Below are 23,186 nucleotides of genomic sequence, written 5' to 3'. Positions count from 1 at the left end.
TTGTTGTGAAACAAAGTGGATAGAAAAGGCTAATTGCAACGTTTGCATCCCAGCCACGTACGCAGAGCGTTTAAAAAAAAAAATTCCCGCGTCGAATGAACGGAGACGTCTTACGACATGTGTTCCAAAACGGCCATTTCTTACGCCACACCTCAAGCAGTGCGCTCCGTAAATCGGCCTCAATCGAGTTCAAACACTCAAGACATTTGTGTTGTCTATCCTACACCCTATATATATATCCTTTCATTATTTCCTTATGACTTCAAGGTAGATATTACAATCACTCTAATGAGGTTGCTACACCATCCCATCGCTTTTTTTTTTCCCATTCATGATGGATGGTATTCTTCTCCCCTACTTTGTTTTTTGTTTTGTTTTTCGCAACGTCATTTCCCAACTGTTGCGAACGGATGATGTGCGCTACATAAATCCTCTTGGCCGTGATTTGATTTGATACACACCTGGCAGGTGAAGCAGCCAATCAGAGGCGGGTCGACCCCATGTGAAACAACGGGCTATTAACAACGAGACGATGTCTATGAATATGAAAAAATATTAGTAAGGCGTGTCTTTTGAATTGTTTTCAAAGGAGGAACCTACAAGGATGTACGTCCTTGTCAATTTGCCAAAAAAATTCAAGCGATTTCGTCTGTCGGAGAAAGAAGGGTACGTTTTAACAAGTTGCGCCAGAGCTTTCACTTCCTGTTGGTTTCGTTCGTCGGAATGAGTTGGACAAGTCTGGCCACACGCAACAGGGCGAGTCAACAGGGGTTGAGACTGAAAAAAAACAAAAAAAAAACAATAAGAAAAAAAGAGAACAGACCAGCGAGAAAACTCCCCCATAACAAACAAAAGCAAGACGCGGATAGAAAAAGGGGTAGACGTGAAGATGTAGGTGGTTGAAAGACAAACATGAACACGCCAAAAGGCAGAGAGAAACCAAATACGAGCGTCCAGATATGGACGTGTATGCTACATGTTCCAGGATTTCCTATAGAACCGTTACAAAGGTTACGCTTCCTACTTTCTCCAGTTTGCCTTTGCAACGTCTTTCGTGCTCGATGACCGTGCGCAAGCAAAAATTCACGGCAGAAGTCACACAGTACTCTATCGAAAGCCACTACGTTCTGAAAAGATTTGTTTGTTTGTTTTTTTTTTTTTTTTTAATTTCTAAGAAGATATTTGCGATCGTCATATAGCAACAAAAAAAATATGATGGAATCTCGCACAGAAAATAGTGGCGAGCTCAGTGACTCGTCTAACGTTCTTCTAAGACACTTGCCAAGTCGAAGCCTTGTGAGACTCGCTGGACTAAAAAACAAATCGTAGCGCCATCGGCAAGACGCATAACAGGAAAATTCCGCAATATCTCTTCGTCACATCTTGTTAATCCATCAATAATACGAAATCCGGTAAAAGAAAATAGTTTAGTAAACGACAAATTTTTTGAAAGGAATAAAAAAAAAAAAATCAAATGGCAATGAACCCAATCATTTGAAAAAAAAAAAAAAAAAAATGCATAGACCAGTTTGATGGTTGCAGCCTGTACTGGCAACGAGCATCTTCCATATTCTTTATTTAAATATTCCGTCCGTGCATCTTCGGTCAAAACTCGTTGACCGACTGACCTCGTCAGCACATATGCTTCTTTGAATGTCAGCCTTGACTCTGATGCTTCTCTCTCTTTCTTCCTCTATCGCTTTTTAGGGAACCTCCTTTTTTCTCCTCCAAGTTCCAAACGTCCAAATTTGGATAAGCGACGAACGACCTAGTGCTCATTGGGCCGTTGCTATCGCTCAGCGTCGGCTGCACAAGTCCAGCAAGTCGACAATGACGATGCACCCACCATTCCGCCCCCCCCCCCCACCCATAATTAATGTTTCTTTTTTTTTTTTTTTTTTTTTTTTTTGGAATTCCCCGCTTTTTACTGTTCATTTTGACATTACCGGCTCTTGGCTTCCGCTATGTGAGTTTTTCCTTTCGAAAAAAAAAAAGAAGCTGCCTTTAAGGCTGCCGGCAATGACGCATTATAGAGAAACGAGGGTGTAGGAAGGCTGCATACCATTTCGAATAAAAATAGTTGACATTGCGTTGGGTCGAAAAAAAAAACAAAACAGAAAAAAGGAATTTCGAAAGTGCAAATTCTTGGCCATGCAAAACTAAACCTGAATCAGGTGACACAATTCGTTTTTAGTTTTCCTGGCCATCATTTCTCCCCCTCCTCCCCCGACGAAATACTAAGAACTTACGATTATTCATTAATATAAAAAAAAAAACATCGAATATATCGCGGCCTTCGGTTGGGTAGCACCGGAGAATTCGGACCGGTTTCTTTCTGAATAAGTCATAAATGTTACAAAAAAAAAAACACGATATAAATGACGAGTCTCTCTTTTGAAACAAGATGAAATAGAGAAGGACACAAAACAACTGCGTGTGATGATATTTTGAAATTTTTTTTTTTTTTTTTTTTTTTTTCAAGTTACCGGCTTCTTTTTAACAGGGATGAAGAGAGAAGAAAATTAAGAAAAAAAGGAAAAGAAAAAAAGAACTCGTCGGTGTATTAGGAAGGAGGTCAGCCGCCCAGTTGCGAGCGCGTCGTCGAATGGCTCCCGGGGATTTGTTCCCATTCAGAAAAAAACAAAACAAACGGGTCTCCTCATTTTGTTGTTTTTATTTTTCTGATCGAGAAAACAAAAAAAAAAAAAGATGCAGGAGAAGCGCATCATGAAGAGAGGAGAAAGAGAGAACATTCTTTCTCGTCTGCCCCGTGTCGTGATGGCTGACCGAGAGAGAGCCAATACCAAAGCCTCTTGAAAAATTGTTTTCTCTAATGATATTTTCCACCGCAAAGAAGAACGAAAAAAAAAAAAAATACGTGGAATAATAAAGAAGAATATAAAGACACACATCACAAGAATCCCCCCATTTTCACTCTCCCCCCCTGTTCGTCCTTTTTTTTTTTTCTCTCTCTCAGTTTACCTGTACACTCCCATCTCCCGCTCCCCCCCCCTTTTTTTTTTTTTTTTTTTTTTTTTTGCCTATTTAACCTTCATCTTAAAAGTCGGGAATGAGCTGCTACCAACTAATTGAGTTGTAGACGCCGCGGCGCCGACAACCCCATTCATCCTGATTTCTTTTTCTTTTTCTCATTATGCAATTACACGGCAAAAGCAAAGCGATTTGCATTTTTCTTGTTTTTAATTAGACGTAATAAATTGAAACGTCAACAACAGCAAAAAATCTGTCACGTTCTTTTGGCTGTGGTTCGTGTTCAATGTGGGCATTTGCAAGTTGAAGATATAAGAAAACAAATTCGCATTTCCTGTTTATAAAAAAAAAAAAAAAAAAAAAAATATCTGAAATGGAAGGTCATTGCGGATTGGAGAGATATTGTATTTCCTAATACCGGATAAAGTGACGCCTTCCGCAAAGCTGTGACCCAGTCACAACTCCTAGCGGCCGCCTCTTATTTCACAATAGGGTCGGCGAACTTTTGAACCATTTCTGTTTTGATTTGATTATTCTCTTTCCCTTATTTTTTGCTTCATTCAAAATAGAAATGAAACAAAAACGTGAAAAATGTATTTCACTTTCATTCGCGTGCGTCCACCCCCCCCCCCATCCCCAATAATAAAAAAAAAAAGAATCTCATTATCAGAATCAAAGGGATAACTCAGGCGGATTACGACGAAATGTGTTTTGGGATTTCTTTTTAAAAAATGAAGAGAGCAAGATATGTGTAACAATTTGATTAGCAAACACACCTCGCGTACGAGTGTGGGCCTCTATATCTAAGGCGACGATAACCAAAAGGCAAAATTAAAAAAAAAAAAAAAAAAAAAAAAAGGGGCCGGAGCGGCGCGCGCGCTCTCGCAATCATCGTCTTCTATTTTTTCTTTTTTTGGAGAAAAAAGAAGACGGAAAGAAACAAAAAAAAAAAAAAAAAGATGTAGGTCAACTTGCAACGTGCTGACGTGATGGTTCGGGTCTAGGTGAAGGTCTTGGCCCGGAGCAACAACCTGCACCTACATTTCGAGAGAGAAACACAAAATTTCTCCCCTCCATACCATCCCTCTCTTTTCTATCTCATTTTCTCCAGTTATCCACTTGTTCCACCTTACTTCTCCCCCCCCCCGCTCTATCCTCGTCTTATTTCTTTTTCCCTCTCTATCTTATTCACCTTGCCCCATCAACCCCCGCCATCTACTTCTTGTACAAATCCAAAATACCTGGGCCTTTCGTTTCTTCTTCAACCTGCCCCATTGTACATACACGGCAGGTCCCAAACACATCCTTCAACGTACGGCAAAGGGCGAAGCTCTCCTTATCCTCTCTCTTTCTCTCCTTTCTTTTAACCCCCCGACTCTGTCATTTTGGCACCTGATCCCGCATTCTTTCTCCTCCCTCTACCACCTGCTCTCAGACTTCCCTCAGTTTCGCCCTCGACAGCGTACGATTCCTCTAAAAAAAAAAAAAAAAAAAGAGAGAAGGTTCAAAATAATAGTTTTGAGCTACACCTAAAAAAAATTCAAATGTTAGCGCGCCCCCCCCCCCCCCCCGAACAAAAACGCTACGGAAAATCATTCTTCTTTTTACAACATAATCACGTTAACGTTGATAGGATAACCTCTTTCTATACCGAAACATTTTTAAAGAATTGCGATAAGAAAAAATCGCCATACGAAACTGTGCTGGCGGAAGCTCGAGGCTGCATTTACTGCATGTTGTACAGCGGTACTTGGGTGCGAGTCATTAACATTATAGGGCGAAATAAATGTGTATGGCCTTTTCGAAAGCGTAATAGTAAAACGAAAAAGCAACGTAACCGCACGTACGCCAGATATTTGATAATAATCACAACACGCCAACACCTAATCATTTGACTGACGAACCAACGGCCCCACCACACTGTTGGTCCTTTTTTTTTTTTTTTTTTTACCATAGGGTTTACGTTGATGTTTTTTTGTTTTGTTCACAGAACGTATAACAGCTAGTCAGAATTTTATATAGCCAGGCGGCGGCCCACTTTTGAACAAAAAAAACAAAAAAAACAAGGAGCCTTCTTTTCAATTGGATATTTTTTTTTTTGAGTAACCGAAAAACCTCAAAGGGACCCTCAACTCACCCCCGTGTGCGTCTGTGTGGGTTACCATGTGACTTTTATGTCGATGCATAAATCTTTGCGATGGCAAGAGCCAAATTGAATACATCCTGCCCTACATTTCGGCACGTCGTCCAGTTAAAAAATTTTTTTACCTCCTATACAGAAGGGTTCAAAATTGCGCTGTACACGTACCTGCACAAAAGATTTGAAAAAAAAAACAAACAAAAAATTGGTATACGAGCCCGTCGGACAATAATATTCAATTTTTTTTCCTACTATCATTATTTTTCTGTTCGTAGGTAAAAAAAAAAAAAAAAAAAAAATAAAAAATCAACAAAAAAAACAAAACACAAACAGTTATTTTGATTGCGCTAAATCGACTGGCCGCACGACCACACACGTCCCAGTTTACACGAGTTAAACAAGAGTACGCTGCTGTTCTAACGTGTTGTTACGTTACAGTTAAAGGGCTACTAGAAATAGTCTACAATAACGTCTGCTGATTTTTTTTTTTTTCGTTCTTGTTTTCCTCTTCATTTCCCCCGCAAGAAAAGAAGAAGAAAAAAAAAACAACATGTAACGAGTTCCAGTCTCAGCTGTACTACCCCTGATTCAATAGAGCGAATATATAGGTAATCTACTCTACGCGCGTAGCAGTAGCCCAAGGAATTATTCCGAAAAGGGGATGGCAACAATATTTTTAAAAAAGATACTGAAATTTTTGAATAAAAAATTCAGCGCTTGATTTCAAATTAAAAAAAAATGCTAAATAATCCGTTGCCTATAGGAGGACGAGGTATGTGCGCAAGGTTAAATGTAAATAAATAAATAATAAGACGCCCGTAAAGTAGGAAGGTGAACCGGCGCTGGTGAACCCTGGGCAAGAAAAGATCAGCATCTCACCGTGAGACGGTGGATACCTTTTCACCTTTTCCCTCCTCGGCTGTATAAATAAAAATGACGTCAGGGGACAGGCGCCGGATGAGACGTGGTTTCAGGGCGAATTAACGTGACCCCGGGATCATCGCCAAAAAAAAAAAAAAAAAAAGAAAAGAAAACATATTATTTATTTTCTTTTCTTTTTTTTTTTCATTGCTTTTTTTTTTTTTTACATTTCTTTTTCCTCCTTCCCGTAGTGTTTACATATACGCCATATTGCATTCTTTTTTTTTTTTTTTTTTTTTGTCTTTTTTTCGAAGTCCTCCATTTCATCTAAACCATTACGACACACTTATTTTCTTTGTGGCGTCTATCGCAACAGATGAAGCGCAATGAAAAGAGAGAAAGAGAGAGAGAGAGCTAAAATAGAAACTGAATGCAGATCCGGATTGACTACATTTCCTTCCTACTGCGTCTTTTCCTTCACCCTACTCTAGTTCTTTTTTTTTTCAGGTATTTTCAGTTACGCCTTTTTCGTCTGCGGAATAATGTGGTCGACGCCCCCCCCCCCATCTGTTCGCCTATTTTAATGAAGTGATATATTTCCTTTTTTTATTTTTTTAAAGGCATTTTTAAATCCGTTTCTTCTTTTTTTTTTTTTAGTCCGGACAGTAAAGAGGTAGACAAGGTGAAAAATGGCCGACCAATCAACAAAAGATATGCACTCTACTTGACAAGTGGGAGAATTCAGTTTCTCTAATGGAATCCATTCATAGATGTTCCGTCCTCAATGAATGGGGGAAATCACTCAAATTCCTTTTCTTAAAAATAGCCCTGTCTTTTGCGATTATTTCCTGTAGCAGGTGGGGGCGGGAAAATTCCAAAGACATCTTGGTCAGCATCTGCACGGGGAAAGCGGGCATATGCGGTTCTAAGCAAAGCTGAAAACCATAACGCACAGGAATGCAGCGGTCGCTTAAAAAAAAAATATTGAGTGCTAACGTGTTGCAAAAAAGCCTGTACAATATTTGGTCTACATAACTCCAAACGCCATGCTACTTCGATTGGAAACTAAAGTTACAACGCTCCCTGTTTTCCCTAAGCAGATGTTTTCGTTTGGTTCTAATTCAAATAGGGCGCCATTACACTGTCTATAGCCTACGCTGTAGTTATTCCATCATTTCAGGCAAGACATCGTTCACTTGCTATGTGGGATTCACATAACCCTGTTTCCGATAGTAAAACACGAAAGGAAAAAAAAAAAAAAACATTAAAAAAAAACAAGCCTGTCAAATTCATTTGTTCTCATTTTGGTTTCACAAAAAAAAAAAAAAAAATTCCATCAAACTTCCGAACGAGTGCAACGACTTTTTTTTTGTGGCGTACAAATGAAAATTATCGCAGCAGCCGCAGACGAGTTTTAAGATTTCCTGGGGAGAGCAGACGTGAATGAAAAAATGCAAATCTTAAGTTTAAACTCGTCTAAGCTTTGCCTTCCATTAGGTTCTCCTCTTTTATTATTAGGCCGCCATCGTGAGCCATTGTTTTCTCAACAAACGAGTCAAGGAAGAAAAAAAGGGGAAGAAAAACAATGAGACATTATAGCACGTTCTTTTGTTGTTATTTTTGGGTTGCCTTTTTTTTTTTTTAAATTTCGGTTATCATTTGGGCACGAGATGCGCAACAGAATCTCTTCGTCTTTTATTATTTGGCTGTTCTCGTTCCCCCGCCGGTTAGAAATTACAAAGCACCTCGTTTTCTCTTTTGCTCTTCATCTTAATCGACTCGGTGGACGACCGACCTCTGAACTTTAGGGTTGAATTTTAAATTTAAAAGAAATTCGTTTGCTCATCATCATCGAACGCGACGAGGATGGGCTCAATGCCAAACACGAAACAAGATAAACCGACAAATGGTGGACAAATATTCATAGCATTAACTTCTTTGCGCATAAGCGACCCCATTACGTCAATCGATATCTGCTAGTATACAACATGTTTCTCTTCTTGTTTCTTTTCGAAATGAAAACTGGAAATCAACCCTTCGTCCTGTGTTGATGTCCAGTTGCGTCCTATTCTTAATAGAAAACTGTCTATCCGGATGGAAAGGGTGGGGGGGGGGGGGGTAAAGAAAGTGGCCAAATGGGCGTCATAACAAGTCGGGGACAAGTCAACAGTGGCGCTACGTGTGACGTATTTGTTAGCCGAACTAAACAGTTAACAGTTTACAACTTCGAAAAATAGCGGAGGGCCAAGCCGATGGCTGGCCGGATCGGGACGCAGGAATCAAGGCCATCGTGTATGTGTTTACTGCCCACGTCCAACATAAGAAACCAAACAGCACATACACAACAGAAAAAGCTTCCTCTTCTCTCTCTCGTTTGACTATAATGCCCAGCCAAAATGGCCGGTATTTTTTTTTTCTCTCTCTCTCTCTCTCTCTCTCTCTCTCTCTCTCTCTCTCTTTTCTTCTTCTTCTTATCGACTTCCTGGTTGGAGTCCCAGAACCAATGGAATCTAAGTGGAGCACTGCCATCGGGCTCTGGCTCGTCGGTTTCTTATGTGCAGCCCATTTCAACACACAGACACACAAAAGAGGGTGGGCAGGTGAGGCGGAGGAGAGGGGGGGGGACTGCTATGTCCTATGGAGGATGGCTACTACACTGCAAACAAATCCCAACATGACGTTCCAATGATTCCCCCCCCCCCCCTCTTCCCCCTTTTGGTCCGGCTTTCTCTAGCTCACAAGACGAGCCAAATGAAAAAGATATTCCGACGAATTCTTCTTACTATTATGACTGTTATTACGATTATTTGGGATCCTTATGGCTCAAGGCAATCATTCCCAGACGAGTCAAAATGAACCGTTGTTTCCTACATTATTCAATTCATTCGCGCTATAAACGTACAGCGACAGGCAAAATCAAATTCAAACACAAAAAAAAAAAAAAAAAAAAAATTAAGTTTTAGCCCTAGCTCAAAATGCGATAGGCCATCAACATGGAAAATGGTACGTAACATGATAAGGCAATTTCTACCGTACCATTTTAGCATCAAACCAAGAAAATCGTGTGGGCTATTTTTCTTTCTTTTTTTTCTTTTACAAAGAATGAGCACCAGCGCACCTGAGGATGGTTGGTGATTGCCGGTTGCTGCTGCGCTTACACCAAGTGTGTGCGTGTGTGTGTGTGTGCTCGTCCTGGTAACTCCTCCTCCACCCTCCTCCTCAGAAGAGACCGGCGGAGGGCCGGGGGTTCTCCTATACACACACACAGGCACATACTATGGCCACCACGACTCGTACAGGTTGCAGAGTATAAAAGCACCCAGAAGGGCAGACAACCTAGTTAGTTGTCAGTGTGGTTTCGTGTTTATCAAGTGGAGGCTTACGACCTCTCCGAATCATGGCACGGTCCAAATATACTACCGTAAGTTTGAATCAATCACATTTAAAAACAAGAAGAATCTAATCCATTTTGAATCCCGTCCGATCAAGTTCAAACATTTTTGGGCAGGAAAAAGATTTGAAAAGAGAAAAGAGCGGGCTTATTTGAAAACGTTCAAAACAATTTCTTTTTTGAGTTTCCTAAGATTTTCTTTTCTGAAATCTGCATAGGTCCTATCATTTGTAGCGGGATTGGAAAAAAAAAAGAGCAAAACTTATTATCAGTGAATTGTGTGCCATCGAACAAAAAGTGGTTGGAATATTAAAATTGCGAAACCCCTTCAAATTTTTAAATTAAATTCAACCGCAGGGAAAGGAGTAAAAATAATTACTGTCCACAGTGGATACAGTTAACTGTTTTCTCTTCCATTTTTAATTGCCTTTCTTCCCTTTTGTGTTTTGGGTGGGAAGATGTCGCAGAAAAAAGAGAGACAAATAAAACAAACGGGTTAAGAAAGGTCATCGCCGGAAGAAGCTTGTTCCGTGTGTGTGCGTGTGTGTGGGTCAGGTCGCCCTTTCTCAAGAGAAGATGCACTTGTTCTAACGGTACATATCAGGCACACACACACGGTATCAGGTAGGAAACACCTTGCGGTCAGTCGTGCCTTCCTCCTCGACTCTCTCGTCCCCATTCCACGCACTAACGGGTCTTCGGGATTTTTGTTCATTCTCTCTATACTGGCTCCCATCCCCACCCCGAACCACAAGCGCCACACGCATCCCAAGTTTACAGGTGCCCTTCAGTCAAGGTCGAAAATCGTTTTTTCTTTTTCTTTTTTCGCATTCAAGTAAAATGTTTCACCCGAAAAAAAAAAAAAAAAAAAAAAATAGGAAAAACATAAGCGTCCATTTCTAGTAAGAAATTCAAACAAAAATTGTAAATGGCACCAAATTTGAATTTTTTCATCTTTTTCGAATTGGAAAAAAAAATGGAAACGAGAAAAATGAAAATTGAGGCCATTTAAACAAAAGTTCACGCTTCATCGCCTAAAAAGAGTGGGTGGTGCTCTTTCCCTGAGGGCAAGTCCTGCTTCACATTTTTCTCTCCTCATCATCCTTTGCTTTTTTTTTTTTTATTCAAATTTTAAAATCTTTAAGAGAAAAAAAAAAAACGAGACACACACACACGCCTAGTATAATTTTGGAGGAATGAGCCGGCTTAGGTGAGGTAACTAGGTCAGCAGGTTGAAAGCCCGCGTCGGTCTTCTTCCTCTTTTCTCCGGGACTTGTGCCATAGGGGGCTTCTATTCCACCTGTTGCTCTTCCTTATCCCTCTTTTCTCCCTTTAGCCACTACAACCGCCTCATCCTGGCCATCGAGTCAGGTAGCCTTGACCTTCTCCTATCTGATTGCTTGCAACAGAACTATGTACAGACGGGCACACACACACACAAAAAAAACGAAAAACATTCCGTATAGCCTTTAAAAAAAAAAAAAAAAAAAAAAAAAAAAATCGTCCAAGTTTGTGTGTGCGTATGTGTCTATGGCATCGAGCCAATTCGGTCAACGGCGAGCTTGAGGCCATCTTTCCGGAAGTGGTTGTGTGTTCCCTCAACCGGTTCTTTTAACAAACACCCGTCCCTCCTTTACTCTCGAGCAACAAAACGAACGCCACAAATTGAAAATGAAATATTTTTGTTTTTTCTTTCGATAATGATAAAACAGGATCATTACATCGTTTGCCTATAATGATTCGATCAATTAAATATTTCATTTTTCATTTAACAATTTTTTTTTTCTTTTTCTTTTTTTTTTTTTTTCGATGATAGGTTTTATGGTTGCTATCGTTAGCGATAGCTCTTCACCTAGCATGCGCAGATAAAGGAGGAGGAGGAGGCGGTGGATATGGAGATTCCTATTCCGCTCCGCCTGCCAGCTCTTACGGAGCACCGGCCAAGGCACCCAAAGCCAAGGGATATGCGGCTCCCAAGGCCCCCAAGGCTCCCAAGGCACCTAAAGCACCAAAGGCCCCTACTCCAGTCAAATACGCCGGACCTATTGTTTACACGGCTGAGAAGCCACCCGTGATTTATTTCCCGCCACCACCTCTTCCGCCAAAGGCAAAGGTGAGTCCCTCACAAAAAGCACTTTCAAATGGCAAAACAAAATTGCTCCGTCGAAACAAAAGTAAAAAAAAATTCATTCAATTGATTGTTTTTGCAATTACAGAAGGAGAAATCAAAGGGAAAGGGATACGGATACGGAGCTCCCGAGCCCGAATACAAACAGCCCAAGGCTGAACATCCCATCAAATACGTCCCACTTCCTCATCACGACCTTCCCGTCTTGATCTACCAATCCGATAGTCAGCCGCCTATTCACGTTGTCCACCCACCCGCGGGAGATTACGCTCCGGCTCCGGCCCCGCAATACGCCTCATCATACGAACAACCAGCCCCGGCTTATGATGCAGGATCGTCTTACGCTGCATCAGCTCCGGCTCCTTACTCTCCCCCGCCACCACCGACTTACGACGCGGCTCCTCCCGCATACGAAGCCGCTCCAGCACCGGCCTATCCCCAACCGCAACCGTACGAAGCTGCTCCGGCTTACCCTCAACCTCAACAGTACGAAGCTGCTCCGGCTTACCCTCAACCTCAACCGTACGAAACTGCTCCGGCTCCAACTTACGATGCCGCTCCCCCAGCACCCGTTTACGACGCAGCCCCCGCTTACCCGCAACCCCAGCCGCAGTCGTACGAGACTGCTCCTTCGGCGTCTGCTTACGCACCGCAACAACAATCTTACGATGTTGCTCCCGCACCGGCTTACCCGCAACCCCAGCCACAATCGTATGAAACTGCGCCGTCAGCTTCGGCTTACGCTCCCCAACAACAGGCGTACGATGCTCCTGCTGCTCCCGCTTACGAAGCCGCACCTGCTCCTTACACTCCTCCTCAGCAGTATTACGATGCTGCCCCTGCTCCGGCTTACGCCCCACAACCGGCTCAGTATGAACCCGCACCTGCCCCGGCTTACGAAGCAGCTCCTTCTGGACAGGCTTACGCCACGGCTCCTGCATACGAACAACCAGCTCCATCGTACGATCAAGCTCCTCCGGCATACGCTCCCCCAGCTTACGAACAGCCGGCTCCAGCTTACGATCAACCCGCCCCATCTTACGAGCAAGCTCCACCATCGTACGCACCGGCCGCCCCTGCTTACGAACAACCAGCTCCTTCCTACGATCAGCCCGCTCCCGCTTACGATCAGGCTCCAGCATATCCCGTTGCTTCGACTCAGCCTCTTTACTTGAGCGCCCCACCTGCCCCAGCTCCCGTCTACGTCAACCAGCCCGATCCTTACTATGCCCCACCCGCACCCTCATACGGCGCTCCCGCACCCTCATACGGCGCTCCCAAGAAACCAAAGGCTCCCAAGGCTTCTTACGGTGCCCCAAAGCTGCCCAAGATTTCCTTGCCCAAGATCAAGAGCAAGGGTTACGGCGCTCCCAAGAAACCCAAGGCATCTTACGGCGCTCCTAAGGCTCCAAAGGCCCCCAAGGCACCTAAAGCTAAGGGATACGCTGCTCCTAAAGCCCCTAAAGCACCCAAAGCAAAGGGATATTCAGCCCCCAAGGCACCCAAGGAGAAGGCACCTAAAGCACCTGAAGCTCCACACATCGTTTACGCTGGACACCCGCCCATCCACGTCTACCAGCAGCCCGAAGCTTACATCACTCCCGAAGAGCCCAAAAAGGCACCCAAGGCTCCTAAAGCTCCCAAAGCTAAGGGATACTCGGCACCCAAGGCCCCTAAAGCACCCAAAGCCTCATACGGCGCACCCAAGGCCCCAAAGGCACCAAAGGCCCCTAAAGCTAAAGGTTACGGAGCACCAAAGGCCCCCAAGGCATCTTACGGATCCCCCAAAGCACCTAAAGCACCTAAAGGACAGTACGGAAAGGCCCCCAAAGCCCCTAAAAGCAAAGGAAACACTTACGAGCCACCTAAAGCTAAGGGAGTGTACGTTCCAGCCCCGAAAGCCTACCACAAGCCACCCATTATCATCTACCAGGGTGTCCGTCCTCCCGTGCACGTCTACCAGGCCCCAGTCGCTGATTACGCCCCGGCTCCCAGCTACGGATCTGCCCCACCATCTTACGATGCCGGTTACTCTGCCCAAGAGCCATCCTACGATAGCGGAGCCGGTTACGCACCTCAGCCACCAGCTTACGACGCCGGAGCCAGTTACGCTCCTCAAGCGCCAGCTTACGATGCCGGCTATGCTCCTCAGGCCCCAGCTTACGACTCTGGAGCTGGTTATGCTCCTCAGGCCCCAGCGTACGACGCTGGAGCCGGTTATGCTCCCCAAGCCCCAGCTTACGACGCTGGAGCCGGTTACGCTCCCCAAGAGCAATCGTACGCCCCGCAAGAACAATCGTACGCTCCGCAAGAACAATCGTACGCTCCGCAAGAACAATCGTACGCTCCGCAAGAACAATCGTACGCACCCCAAGAGCCATCTTACGGTGGAGCAGCAGACTACGCTCAGCCAGCACCGACCTACACTGACGCTGGTTCTCAACCCGATTATTCCCAACAGCAGCCCCAAGCTTACGATGCCGGTGCAAGCTACTCTGTAGCTCCCGCCGCTCCCTCATACGATCAACAGCCACAGCAAGAACAAGCTCCCGCCTACGACGCTGGAGCTGCTGCGCCAGCCGCTGGCGGTTACGCCGTCAAGAGCGACGAATGGACACCGGTGAACGGTGGTTCGTCTCCCGGTTTCGCTGTGCCCGGCGCAGCCAATTACTTCCCCGTCTACAATCGGGGTCAAGTTTACGGGCTGAGAAACGCTAAATCAGACGAACAGCAAAAAGTGGAAGCTGAAGGAGAGAGTCCAGTCGAACTGACAGTCGGATCGGCACTAACGATCGATGGCCAGGACGAGGAGTAAAAAAAAAAAAAAAAAAACGAGAGTTAAAAGGGTTCTTTTTCACCGTTCCCTGTTCCATGCGGATGGAACAGATTTTCAATTTCTAAAAAAAAAAACAATTTCCACCTCCTTCTATACCATCTTTTATTTTATCATTATAACAACAAAACTCCCCTGCTGATGATGAGACTGTTGTTCCAGCCGAGTCCTCCCTAGCTCTCCCCCCCCCCATCCCACTCTATCTATTGTAACCTTGTTTTATTTATTCTTTTCTCCCCCATCCCAAACCCCCGACTCTCCCTCCCTCAAACGCCCCATCACGAGACGCTCCGATTTTGGGTGTCGGAGTCAAACGTTGCCAACACACGTCAGACGACACAGAGTAAAAGAGAAACAAACAAAAAAAAAAACAACGCTCATACTACGAAGACGATAATTATTATATCTAATTTACAATCTGACGAAAAAAGAAAAAAAAAACAACGACCATCTCTTTGACATGAAACTTAAAAATTTTAAAAATTCATAAAATACAAAAAACTACAAAAATGACAGAAGCTCAACGAAGCAATATTTTTTTTCTCGACTTTTTTTTTTCTTTTTACGAATTTGACGAGACGGGACTGAAAGACGGCCTTTGTTTTTTTTTTTTTTTTTTTTTTTTTTTTGTTGGATAAAAAAGAAAAAGAATGACAGGAGGAGGACGACATCCAGCTGGTCTGTGGTAGAATCTGATTCTCTTGATTGTAATCGCTTTTGTTATGACACACTGACGCTCTCACCCCGGACTTGTTTTATTTATACGAAAGGAAAAGTACGAGGACATCAAACTTGTGCGCTTTGTCTTGCAATTTTTGTCATCACGTCAAGATGCGAAAAGAAGAAAAATCAAAACCAAGAACTTTACAAAACTTTGCCAACGTTGACTTACGCCGCCCCAGGATCTTGAGACTTGACTCTAGTTCGCTGTAAATAGCACCCGACTTTGACGATACCCAACCACCCCCCCCCCCTCCTACAAACCTCTTCCATCTTTCCTTCAACTTTTTCACACACTTTCGACATGTTTCTTTTTTTGTTGTTTTATTGATCGGATCATTTCTCCAGACAGCGCCTTACGCTTCTTGGTCATTCCAGCATTCGGATATTTTATACTGTAGCAACGTCAGCGAGTGCAGTTAATGTTAATCTATTAACGTGTGTGTGTGTGTTGCCTTGCAGTTGACGGATCGCCTATTCTTTCTTGATCGAAGTTTTTTTTTTTCACCCCTTCCCTTCGTTTGTTGTTGCTTGTATTATCGGTCGGGATTTTTTCAAAAACAAACTCTCGCAGAATGACCAGTGTGCAAGGCCATATCTGGTGCCGTGCTCAACTATTGTTATCAAAGATATGTTGCATTTTCTATATCTTTTCCACTTTTCCCATTTTCTCCCAATTGGTCTTACAAAGATTAGATCTATAGTGTAATGTAAGGTATGGCCTGTGGCCATCTATTTCCCCTGCCCCAAAATGTCCGACCAATCTGGTACCCTCTCCATTAATTTATGCATTACCTTCTAATAACAGGAATACACTCTACACAATAAGAGCGGAACGTAGTTGATTTCAATTTTTTTAAAAAGTGCCCTCGATCAAAAAATAAAAATGGATTGCCATCCGCAAAACCGATATCGTCACGAACCCAAGAAAATCAACGCAAAAACTGTATTGTTTTCCGGGTAAAACCAAAGAAAAGAAAACGATCGCTAATAGGGGTAACGCAATAAAATCCGCTCGTCGTTTGTTCATTGAAGAACATGACAGCAGGAAAAAAAAAATGAGAAAAAGTAGTTCGAAAAAGAAACAAATGGATGGCAATAAATTTTCGTTTCTTGGCACAGTGCCAAGTCCCTCTTGTCGGAAAAAAGAACACACCGCCTAATCATTTTGTCGCTCCTATGCCAAGGCGGATTTATAGATAGCAACACGCAAGCAAATAAAAAGAAATTTCACTTACTGCGAGGTTTCTTGGAGGGTTGAGCCGAGGCCGTGTTGGCGGAGACTAGACGAGCTGTCATTGACAAACGTTTGCGTGCGTAAGTCTTACTGACAGGTGCGAACGGCTTTGTTGTTGACGATGCACTGACGTCGTGATCTGACAATTCCTCTTTGTCAGCCTTTGCAGGTGTAGTGTTAACTGATCTTGAATTCTATTGACAAGTTAAGAAAATTTTATAATATTTGATTGGTTTTGTCTTAGAAAGGCAATCAGGCACTGTACCTGTGTTGGTGAACGCGAGGGGCCAGGAGACGGCGTGAGAAATAACTGAAAGATTACAATATACTCTTTTTTAAATAGCCGTTTTTAAATAGACATGTTCTTCACAACTAATTATAGCATAAAAGAGAATTGTACCTTTCGACGTTCACGAAATGATGAAATCTCATCGGGTTTCTTGGTTCCCCTTTGTCCATTGCTGTCGCAACTGCTAGGCGACTAGAAAAATCCATATTTTAACGATAAAAAAAAGAATAGAGCCTTTAGAAGTCATATGAAAAGTGAATGAAAACTAACCTCGTGTTCCAACTGGATAGGAAAGCTTCGATTGGCAACAACCACAGCGCGCCGAGGTCGTGTCTAAATGTTAAAATTGTAATAATCCATAGTTTAAAACGATAAACCCGAGATCATTATACAAGAAACATACCTTTCGAATAGCTGCAGGAGGAGATTCCTCAATAACTGTCACCGATGCATGTACTTCGTGGTTTTGTCTACTGTCACGTTTGTCGACATCTGTAATCTGAGCAAAGGGAAACCACTGGGTTAAAAAGGAATTGAAAATAACGGTTTAATCATAACAAGCTCATACAATGGCCGTTTTAACTATCACATTTTGTTTGGTGATTAAAGTAATTGCTGTAGAAGCTGCTAGTAAAATCAAACTAACACGGAATTTTGTGAAATCTTTACCTTAGTCGAATTGTTTACGGTATCTCTGGAACGATTTGTGGGGCTGCGATTCATTAAGGGAGTACCACAGATAGCCTTATTTTTTTTGGACTCTTTGCCTCTCTCTAATTGCTGATGATGGTCGCTTAACGGACGCCTCTGAAATTTTTCGTTCGTCGTAGTAACTGCTAACGGTGGTGATGGAGCTTTTTTCTTCAGATCATTTAAATCCTTATCGTCCAACGTTCTCTGATTTAATTCCACCGCGACCTTGAACCAGAAATTCAAAGTGCATAAATACTGTTTCTCATGTGATAGGGCACGATGCAATTATATCTACTTGACAAATGTATACCTTGAGGCATTTCTGTTTCTTCTCGTCCGTCAACTTTATGGATTTCTGATGACTAGTGGAGATGGTGGCAAGGCGCGACTTGCAATTTTCATGGGAAGCTTTTTCGGTTTCTAGCTGATGCCGCAATTTTTCCAGATCTCGGTTGAATTTTTCTCGGGACTCTTTCAATTGATGGCGAAGCGATCCCAGTTGAGATTCTAGGTTTGTTTTTTCTACTGCCAGATCTCTGATTTTTTCATTCGACTTTAATTGAAATATTCGGATTAACAATCACTGCAAACATTTAACTAAACAACAGCACTTCGTCTTACCAGGATTAGTTCGGTATCTAATGTATTAATACGTTGATGGAGATCCGATATCTGCTGACCTGAAGCTATAAGCGAACTCTTTAGGGCTGAGTTTCGAGCGCAGAATTTCTCGTTTGACGATTTCCAGTTTGTAGCGGTTTCTGTGAGTGTTTTGACCTTTTCCGCAAGCTGCTCTTTTTCTGCAATCAACACTCCAACTGCATTTTCACATTTGTAGTGTGAAGTCTGCAACTGATCATGAAGCGACTCCAGTTTAGCTTCTAATTCTATTTTATCATTTTGCAGATCTCGGACTTTTCCATTTGCCTTTGAAAGGAAAAAATCTTTCAGATTAGGATCAAAAACATAAGTGATGGTGTTGCAACTACCAGTTCAGCCTCTACCGAGCGGACACGTTCTTCAAGATCCACGATCTGTTGATCCAAGGATGTTTTCATTTCTTCTAGAGCACTGTTTCGGTTGTGAAGTTGTTTGAGAATCGCTTCTGAAGCTAGCGAATTTTCTCTGGCCACTTCGAGTTGTTTTTCAAGTTCAAGTTTTTCAGCTGAAGCCAAGCTGATCGCGTTTTCTAGCTAGGAATTTCGTGGTATGTCTTTATTTCATGCATCAACAAAATTTAAAAAAAAATATGTGTAAATATTTACCAACGACTTTTCGTTTGCTGCCTTCTCGAGTGCTTCATCCGATGCAGCAAGTCGGGAATTTGCAGTTACTAGACGATTCTGGATCTCTCGGGAAGAAATCGTTTCCAACGCAAGGAACTTCTCAAAAGAAATATTGAAATTCTTCAAATCTTCGTCAACATTCTCGGCATTTTTTGAAATGGTTTCAAAATTCTCATTCAATGTTTTCATTTCAACTGTGAGTTCTTTGGCATTTAGCGCAGCCTAAAAAAAAATTAAGTTAACTTATTGCTGTGTACGATGATTTTGTAGTGAAACTAGGGTTTGCATCCAATTTACCTCTAAGTATTCTGCAAACATCAATTGGCATTTTTGATGGGCTGCTTTTATAAAGTCTTCATAAACGTCTAAAGTCTGGTTTAGTGAGGCATCACTTGCTGTTACAGTATCAACGTTTTTCTCCAGGGCAGCTATTTTCACTTTCAAGTGCTTGATCGTTTCTTCGTTCTCCAATTTACCTTTTGCAAGATGAGCTACATCAGACTGAAGCTACAATAGAAACGCACATTTTAAAACGCATGGGAAAACCATTTCTAAATTACACCAGTATTACATTGGTACGTTCCAGCATAACTTGGTTGCAAATATCTTCTGTAGTGCGGAGCTTAAACTGAGTTTCCGTCAAATTTCGCGTAGTCTCACGTTGCAATTCTTGCTGGGAATCCAGTTCCTTGCGGCATTTACTCAGGTCTGCGTGAAGGCTTTCTTCTGACAATGCTGATTTCATTCGGATATCGTCAAGCAGTGCTTGGATGTCACGATTTCTGTTAGAATGCTCTTGAATTTCAGCCCTAAGCTATAAACAAGATGTTAGGTAATTATGACAAATATCAAAGGTTGGTATAGTAGTTATACTAACCGTGGATATTTCTATTGCAGCAAATTCCAGCTGACGCTCAAGTGAAAGGTTCTTGTCGCGAATCGATTCATGATTTCGGCCTTTTGTAACCAAATTACTTTGCAAATCTGTTACTTGGGCGTCTACAAACTTCTTTTGATCGCTCATAGTCTGCAATGCACTCTGAAGCTAAACATGACGAATTTTAGACTGGGAAGAGCAAACCAAATAATAAAATTAAAAAAATACTAACCCTAGAAAGATCAAGGGAATGTTGACGCTGTTCATCTTCTAATTGCTCTTTGCAAAGTTTCCAGTTAGATTTTGTTTCATGATGGGCGTTTCTTTCACTACTCAATTCTTGTTTGATTGTTTCATTTTGGCGTTCAGCTGCAATTACATTTTCTTCTAGGTTATTCACTTGAGCTTCGAGTGAAGCTTTTTGACCGCTCAATACGTGCAAGGTATTCTGAATCTAACACAATAACTTCAGATAAGGTTTTCCACAAAATTGGAAGCACAATCTGCACTTACTTTCAACAAATTAATCGAATGTTCTTTTTTCTCATTTTGCAGTTCATCCTTGCATTGTTTCCAGCTGGATTTCGTTTCATTATGCGACACTCTTTCGTTTTGCAATTCTCGCTTAGATGATTCGATTTGGCATTTCGAGACATTTATATTTTCTTGCAATCCATTCACTTGACATTTAAGCGAATCGTTTTCATTACTTAATGTCTTTATAGTACTCCGAACCTGAAAATGACATTAATGCTACAGTTCTGCTAAAGAAAATTCAAGAAAAAAATTACCTTGCACAATTCGGCTGAAAGTAGACGAAGGGATGCTTCCAGGTGATCTTTGCATAGTTCCCAACAGAGTTTTTCCTCGGCAACTGCCTCCCTTTCGCCGTCAGGTTCTTTCTTCATTGCATCGTTTTCGCATTCAGCCACGATTGCACTGCCTTCCAACTCCTTTATTTGAGTTTCCACGATATTTCTGGTTTCAATGAAAACTGCCATGACGGATACATTAGTTTCACTGTGTGCTAATCTTTCGCAACTGAGCTCTTGTTGCGTTTTGGTTAACTCAAGCTGAAATTTTTCTTCGGAGGCACTCAAACGATTTTGCCACGAGAAAGTCTGACGACGCAACGTTTCGAGTTCTTTCGAAAGGTTTGTCACTTCCTCCCTGCTCTAAATAAGGCAATATGAAGAGTAAAAATCGAATATTTTACAATCAGACAAATGGCATACATTAGTGAGCTCAGTAGAAGAAGTTTCCAAACGCTGGTTAAGCTGTTGAATCTCATCGTGTTGACTACTGATTGTTCTCTCCAACGTAGAGATGTTTTCTTGTGCTACGCGTGAAGATTGCTCACAAGTCGCGTATTGTTCACTGAGACAATCAAGACGTTCTTTAAGTTTGAAATTCTCTTCCAAGCCCGCTTGTGAATCTGCTTTTATCTGGAATCAGAAAAAAAAACCTTAGCAAAAATCCAAGGGCTGTTGAATCCTTGCACGCTTACCTTCGACAATTCTTCTCTACAGCTTCCAAGTTCGCCTTTTACGGTGTCATATTCTTTACGGGTGTCGTTTAAGGCAGATACAGTTTCTTGATAAAAGGTGATTTCTTTTTTAAGTTTCTCTTGTTGGTCTTGATAACCACTCAGGGTTGATTGGAATTTTTTTTCGGCATCGGACATCGCTAATTCCAATGCAACAATATTCTCACGGAGGCTATCTACTAGTTCAGACATTGTCACAATTTTCTCATCCGCCTAAAAAAAAATATACATGTAATCCCTGTTAACCAAATTAAATTGAAGGGGGACAATTACAGCTGTCCGATCGGTCAAAACCAGTTGCAGTTGGGTTTGCAGCTCGCAAACGCGTTCATCCGATGAACGCGTCAGTTCCTCAAGTGATTTGATGTTATCTAGGGTCACATTCAGGCGTCGCTCCTTATCTGCTAACTGTAAACCCATCTCTTCATATTGGCCTTGTTTCTTCCCAAGTTCTTCCTCGGTAGCAGATAATTGTTCTTGCAAATTTCGAAGATGGTCCCTAAGAGTCTCTTTCTCTACCGACAAATGATTGGCTTTCTTTATAGCCTTTAAATTACAAAGAAAATTTTTCACCTTTCTAGTATGCGCAAGATTTTAGAACAAGACAAGCATACCTCTGATTGGTTTCTTTCCAACTGATCAAACTGCGCTTCCAAATTAACAATGTGTTTTTGTGCTCTGGTTAATTCTTTTTTTAAGAATTCATTTTCGGCTTTGACAGTTGACTGTGCCTCCTCAGCAGCTGCTAGCAATTGGCTAGTAAATGCTTGTAATTTACTTTCAAATGAAGTTTTGCGTTCGTCAGATTTTGTTGCATCTACCCAGTTCGTCTTGGTTTTCGTTTGTTCTGGAGAAGACAAATATTTTACCTATACTTTCTATGACAATAGACAAAGAACTTCATCTGATTCTAACAGGTCAAATATAAATAATTACCTTCCTCAACATATTTTTCCCCATTCATCCTATCACGGAACGGCAACCGGTAGAAGCTTGAGTGCTCAGAAACCTCGAACTCTTTTGCTGCAGCATTTTCATGTTCAGCCCGTTGTTCGCCAGTTTCAGTAGATAATTCCTGGAAAAGAATGCAATAATTAATCTTAGAAATATAGTATTCAGAAGGCTATGAAAATTATTGCAAAAAAAATATTTTTTTCATTAACCATGCTGTACCTCAGAGTTCACGCCTGTCACGCGTGAAAAGCCACCTCCGCCAAAAAGTGATTTTGTGTTGAAACGCCTAGTATTGCCCTCAGCATACGAAGTGGGAGATGGTATTGGGGAAGGATCTTCAAGGTTTATTTCGACTTTGATTTGATTTCGTTTCGGTGTAAAAACACACTCTGAAGACGTACGATGGAAAAAACTCGGAAGCGAAGCGTTCAATTGTTGCCTATGGATAACAGGTTTTTCTACGTCACTGTTGGAAACCAAACTTGCCGGTTGTGATGGTGTACTTGGCGATGAAGCCACTACAGGTGAAACAGGAAATACAGGTTTGGTAACAAAGGTTTTTGGTGGTTTCCTTCTTGAGGTAAAAGGAAATTCGGCGGGAAGGCTTGAAGGCGAAAAAGGTTGATTTGCACCAGATACAGTGGGCGAATTGAAAGGATGCTGAAAGATACTGGGGACATGGGAGCTAAATATAGCTTCTTGAGGAGTAGACTCTTCTAATCCTGCATCAGGTTTCAGAGTTTCCGAGTAAGAAGGATTTTGTGGTGATGAACTAACCACACAAGTGATAAATGGTAAATCAGGCCCATTGCTCTTTTCCTGGCGAGGTTTTTTTGTCATAAACTTGGGTTGTGGGAACCCAAAGAATGTTTTCTCCATATTACTTTGACTTGGTGTATTGGTTGCTGAAAGCCATAGGCAAGCCTGCAGAAAGATAATTTAAATACAGAATGAACACTAAATTTGGACTTAAATGATATCATCAAGACCTTACAAATTTGCCTTTCCAGCCAGAATACTACAAAGCAAATGGAAACAACCATAAAAATAGCAATTTCACGTAAAGCCTCTTGGGGATAAGCATGTTAGCTTCTAAAATGTAAGATTGTAGCTTACGGTTGTTTTACTTGGAAACTATCATGTCATTTAGCAATTCACGGTTTCATTGGCCACAATACTTCGAAATTCACCAAAAGAGATCAATTTTAACTTAACTGGCAGTTTTCCTTAAATTGATCAA

The 23,186-nt window shown here is 42.0% G+C and overlaps 2 protein-coding genes across 2 annotated transcripts; one reads left to right on the top strand and one right to left on the bottom strand.

Moving 5' to 3' along the window:
- Positions 1-457: 457 nt before the first annotated feature.
- On the bottom strand, positions 458-23,060 carry LOC130691820 (myosin heavy chain, striated muscle-like). Its single transcript, XM_059497625.1, has 25 exons — positions 22,941-23,060; positions 22,166-22,870; positions 21,929-22,067; positions 21,607-21,839; positions 21,266-21,538; positions 20,954-21,205; positions 20,682-20,891; positions 20,238-20,621; positions 19,960-20,181; positions 19,679-19,900; positions 19,447-19,614; positions 19,141-19,383; positions 18,867-19,076; positions 18,549-18,791; positions 18,267-18,476; positions 17,905-18,210; positions 17,594-17,836; positions 17,260-17,508; positions 16,994-17,089; positions 16,861-16,923; positions 16,702-16,782; positions 16,567-16,611; positions 16,303-16,495; positions 601-777; positions 458-536 (listed from the first exon to the last, which is right to left on the bottom strand). The coding sequence occupies exons 2-24, from the start codon at positions 22,823-22,825 to the stop codon at positions 674-676; spliced, it is 5,049 nt and encodes a 1,682-aa protein (XP_059353608.1). The 5' UTR covers positions 22,826-22,870; positions 22,941-23,060; the 3' UTR covers positions 458-536; positions 601-673.
- Positions 9,286-14,432, top strand: LOC130691823 (uncharacterized). The gene is made up of 3 exons (XM_057514813.2): positions 9,286-9,413; positions 11,200-11,496; positions 11,600-14,432. The coding sequence occupies exons 1-3, from the start codon at positions 9,390-9,392 to the stop codon at positions 14,324-14,326; spliced, it is 3,048 nt and encodes a 1,015-aa protein (XP_057370796.1). The 5' UTR covers positions 9,286-9,389; the 3' UTR covers positions 14,327-14,432.
- Positions 23,061-23,186: the final 126 nt, after the last annotated feature.

This window comes from Daphnia carinata, chromosome 1, assembly GCF_022539665.2.
Source record: "Daphnia carinata strain CSIRO-1 chromosome 1, CSIRO_AGI_Dcar_HiC_V3, whole genome shotgun sequence".
NCBI lineage: Eukaryota > Metazoa > Arthropoda > Branchiopoda > Diplostraca > Daphniidae > Daphnia > Daphnia carinata.
Note: the sequence above shows the minus strand (reverse complement) of the source record. Positions and strands in the feature narration are given on the sequence as shown.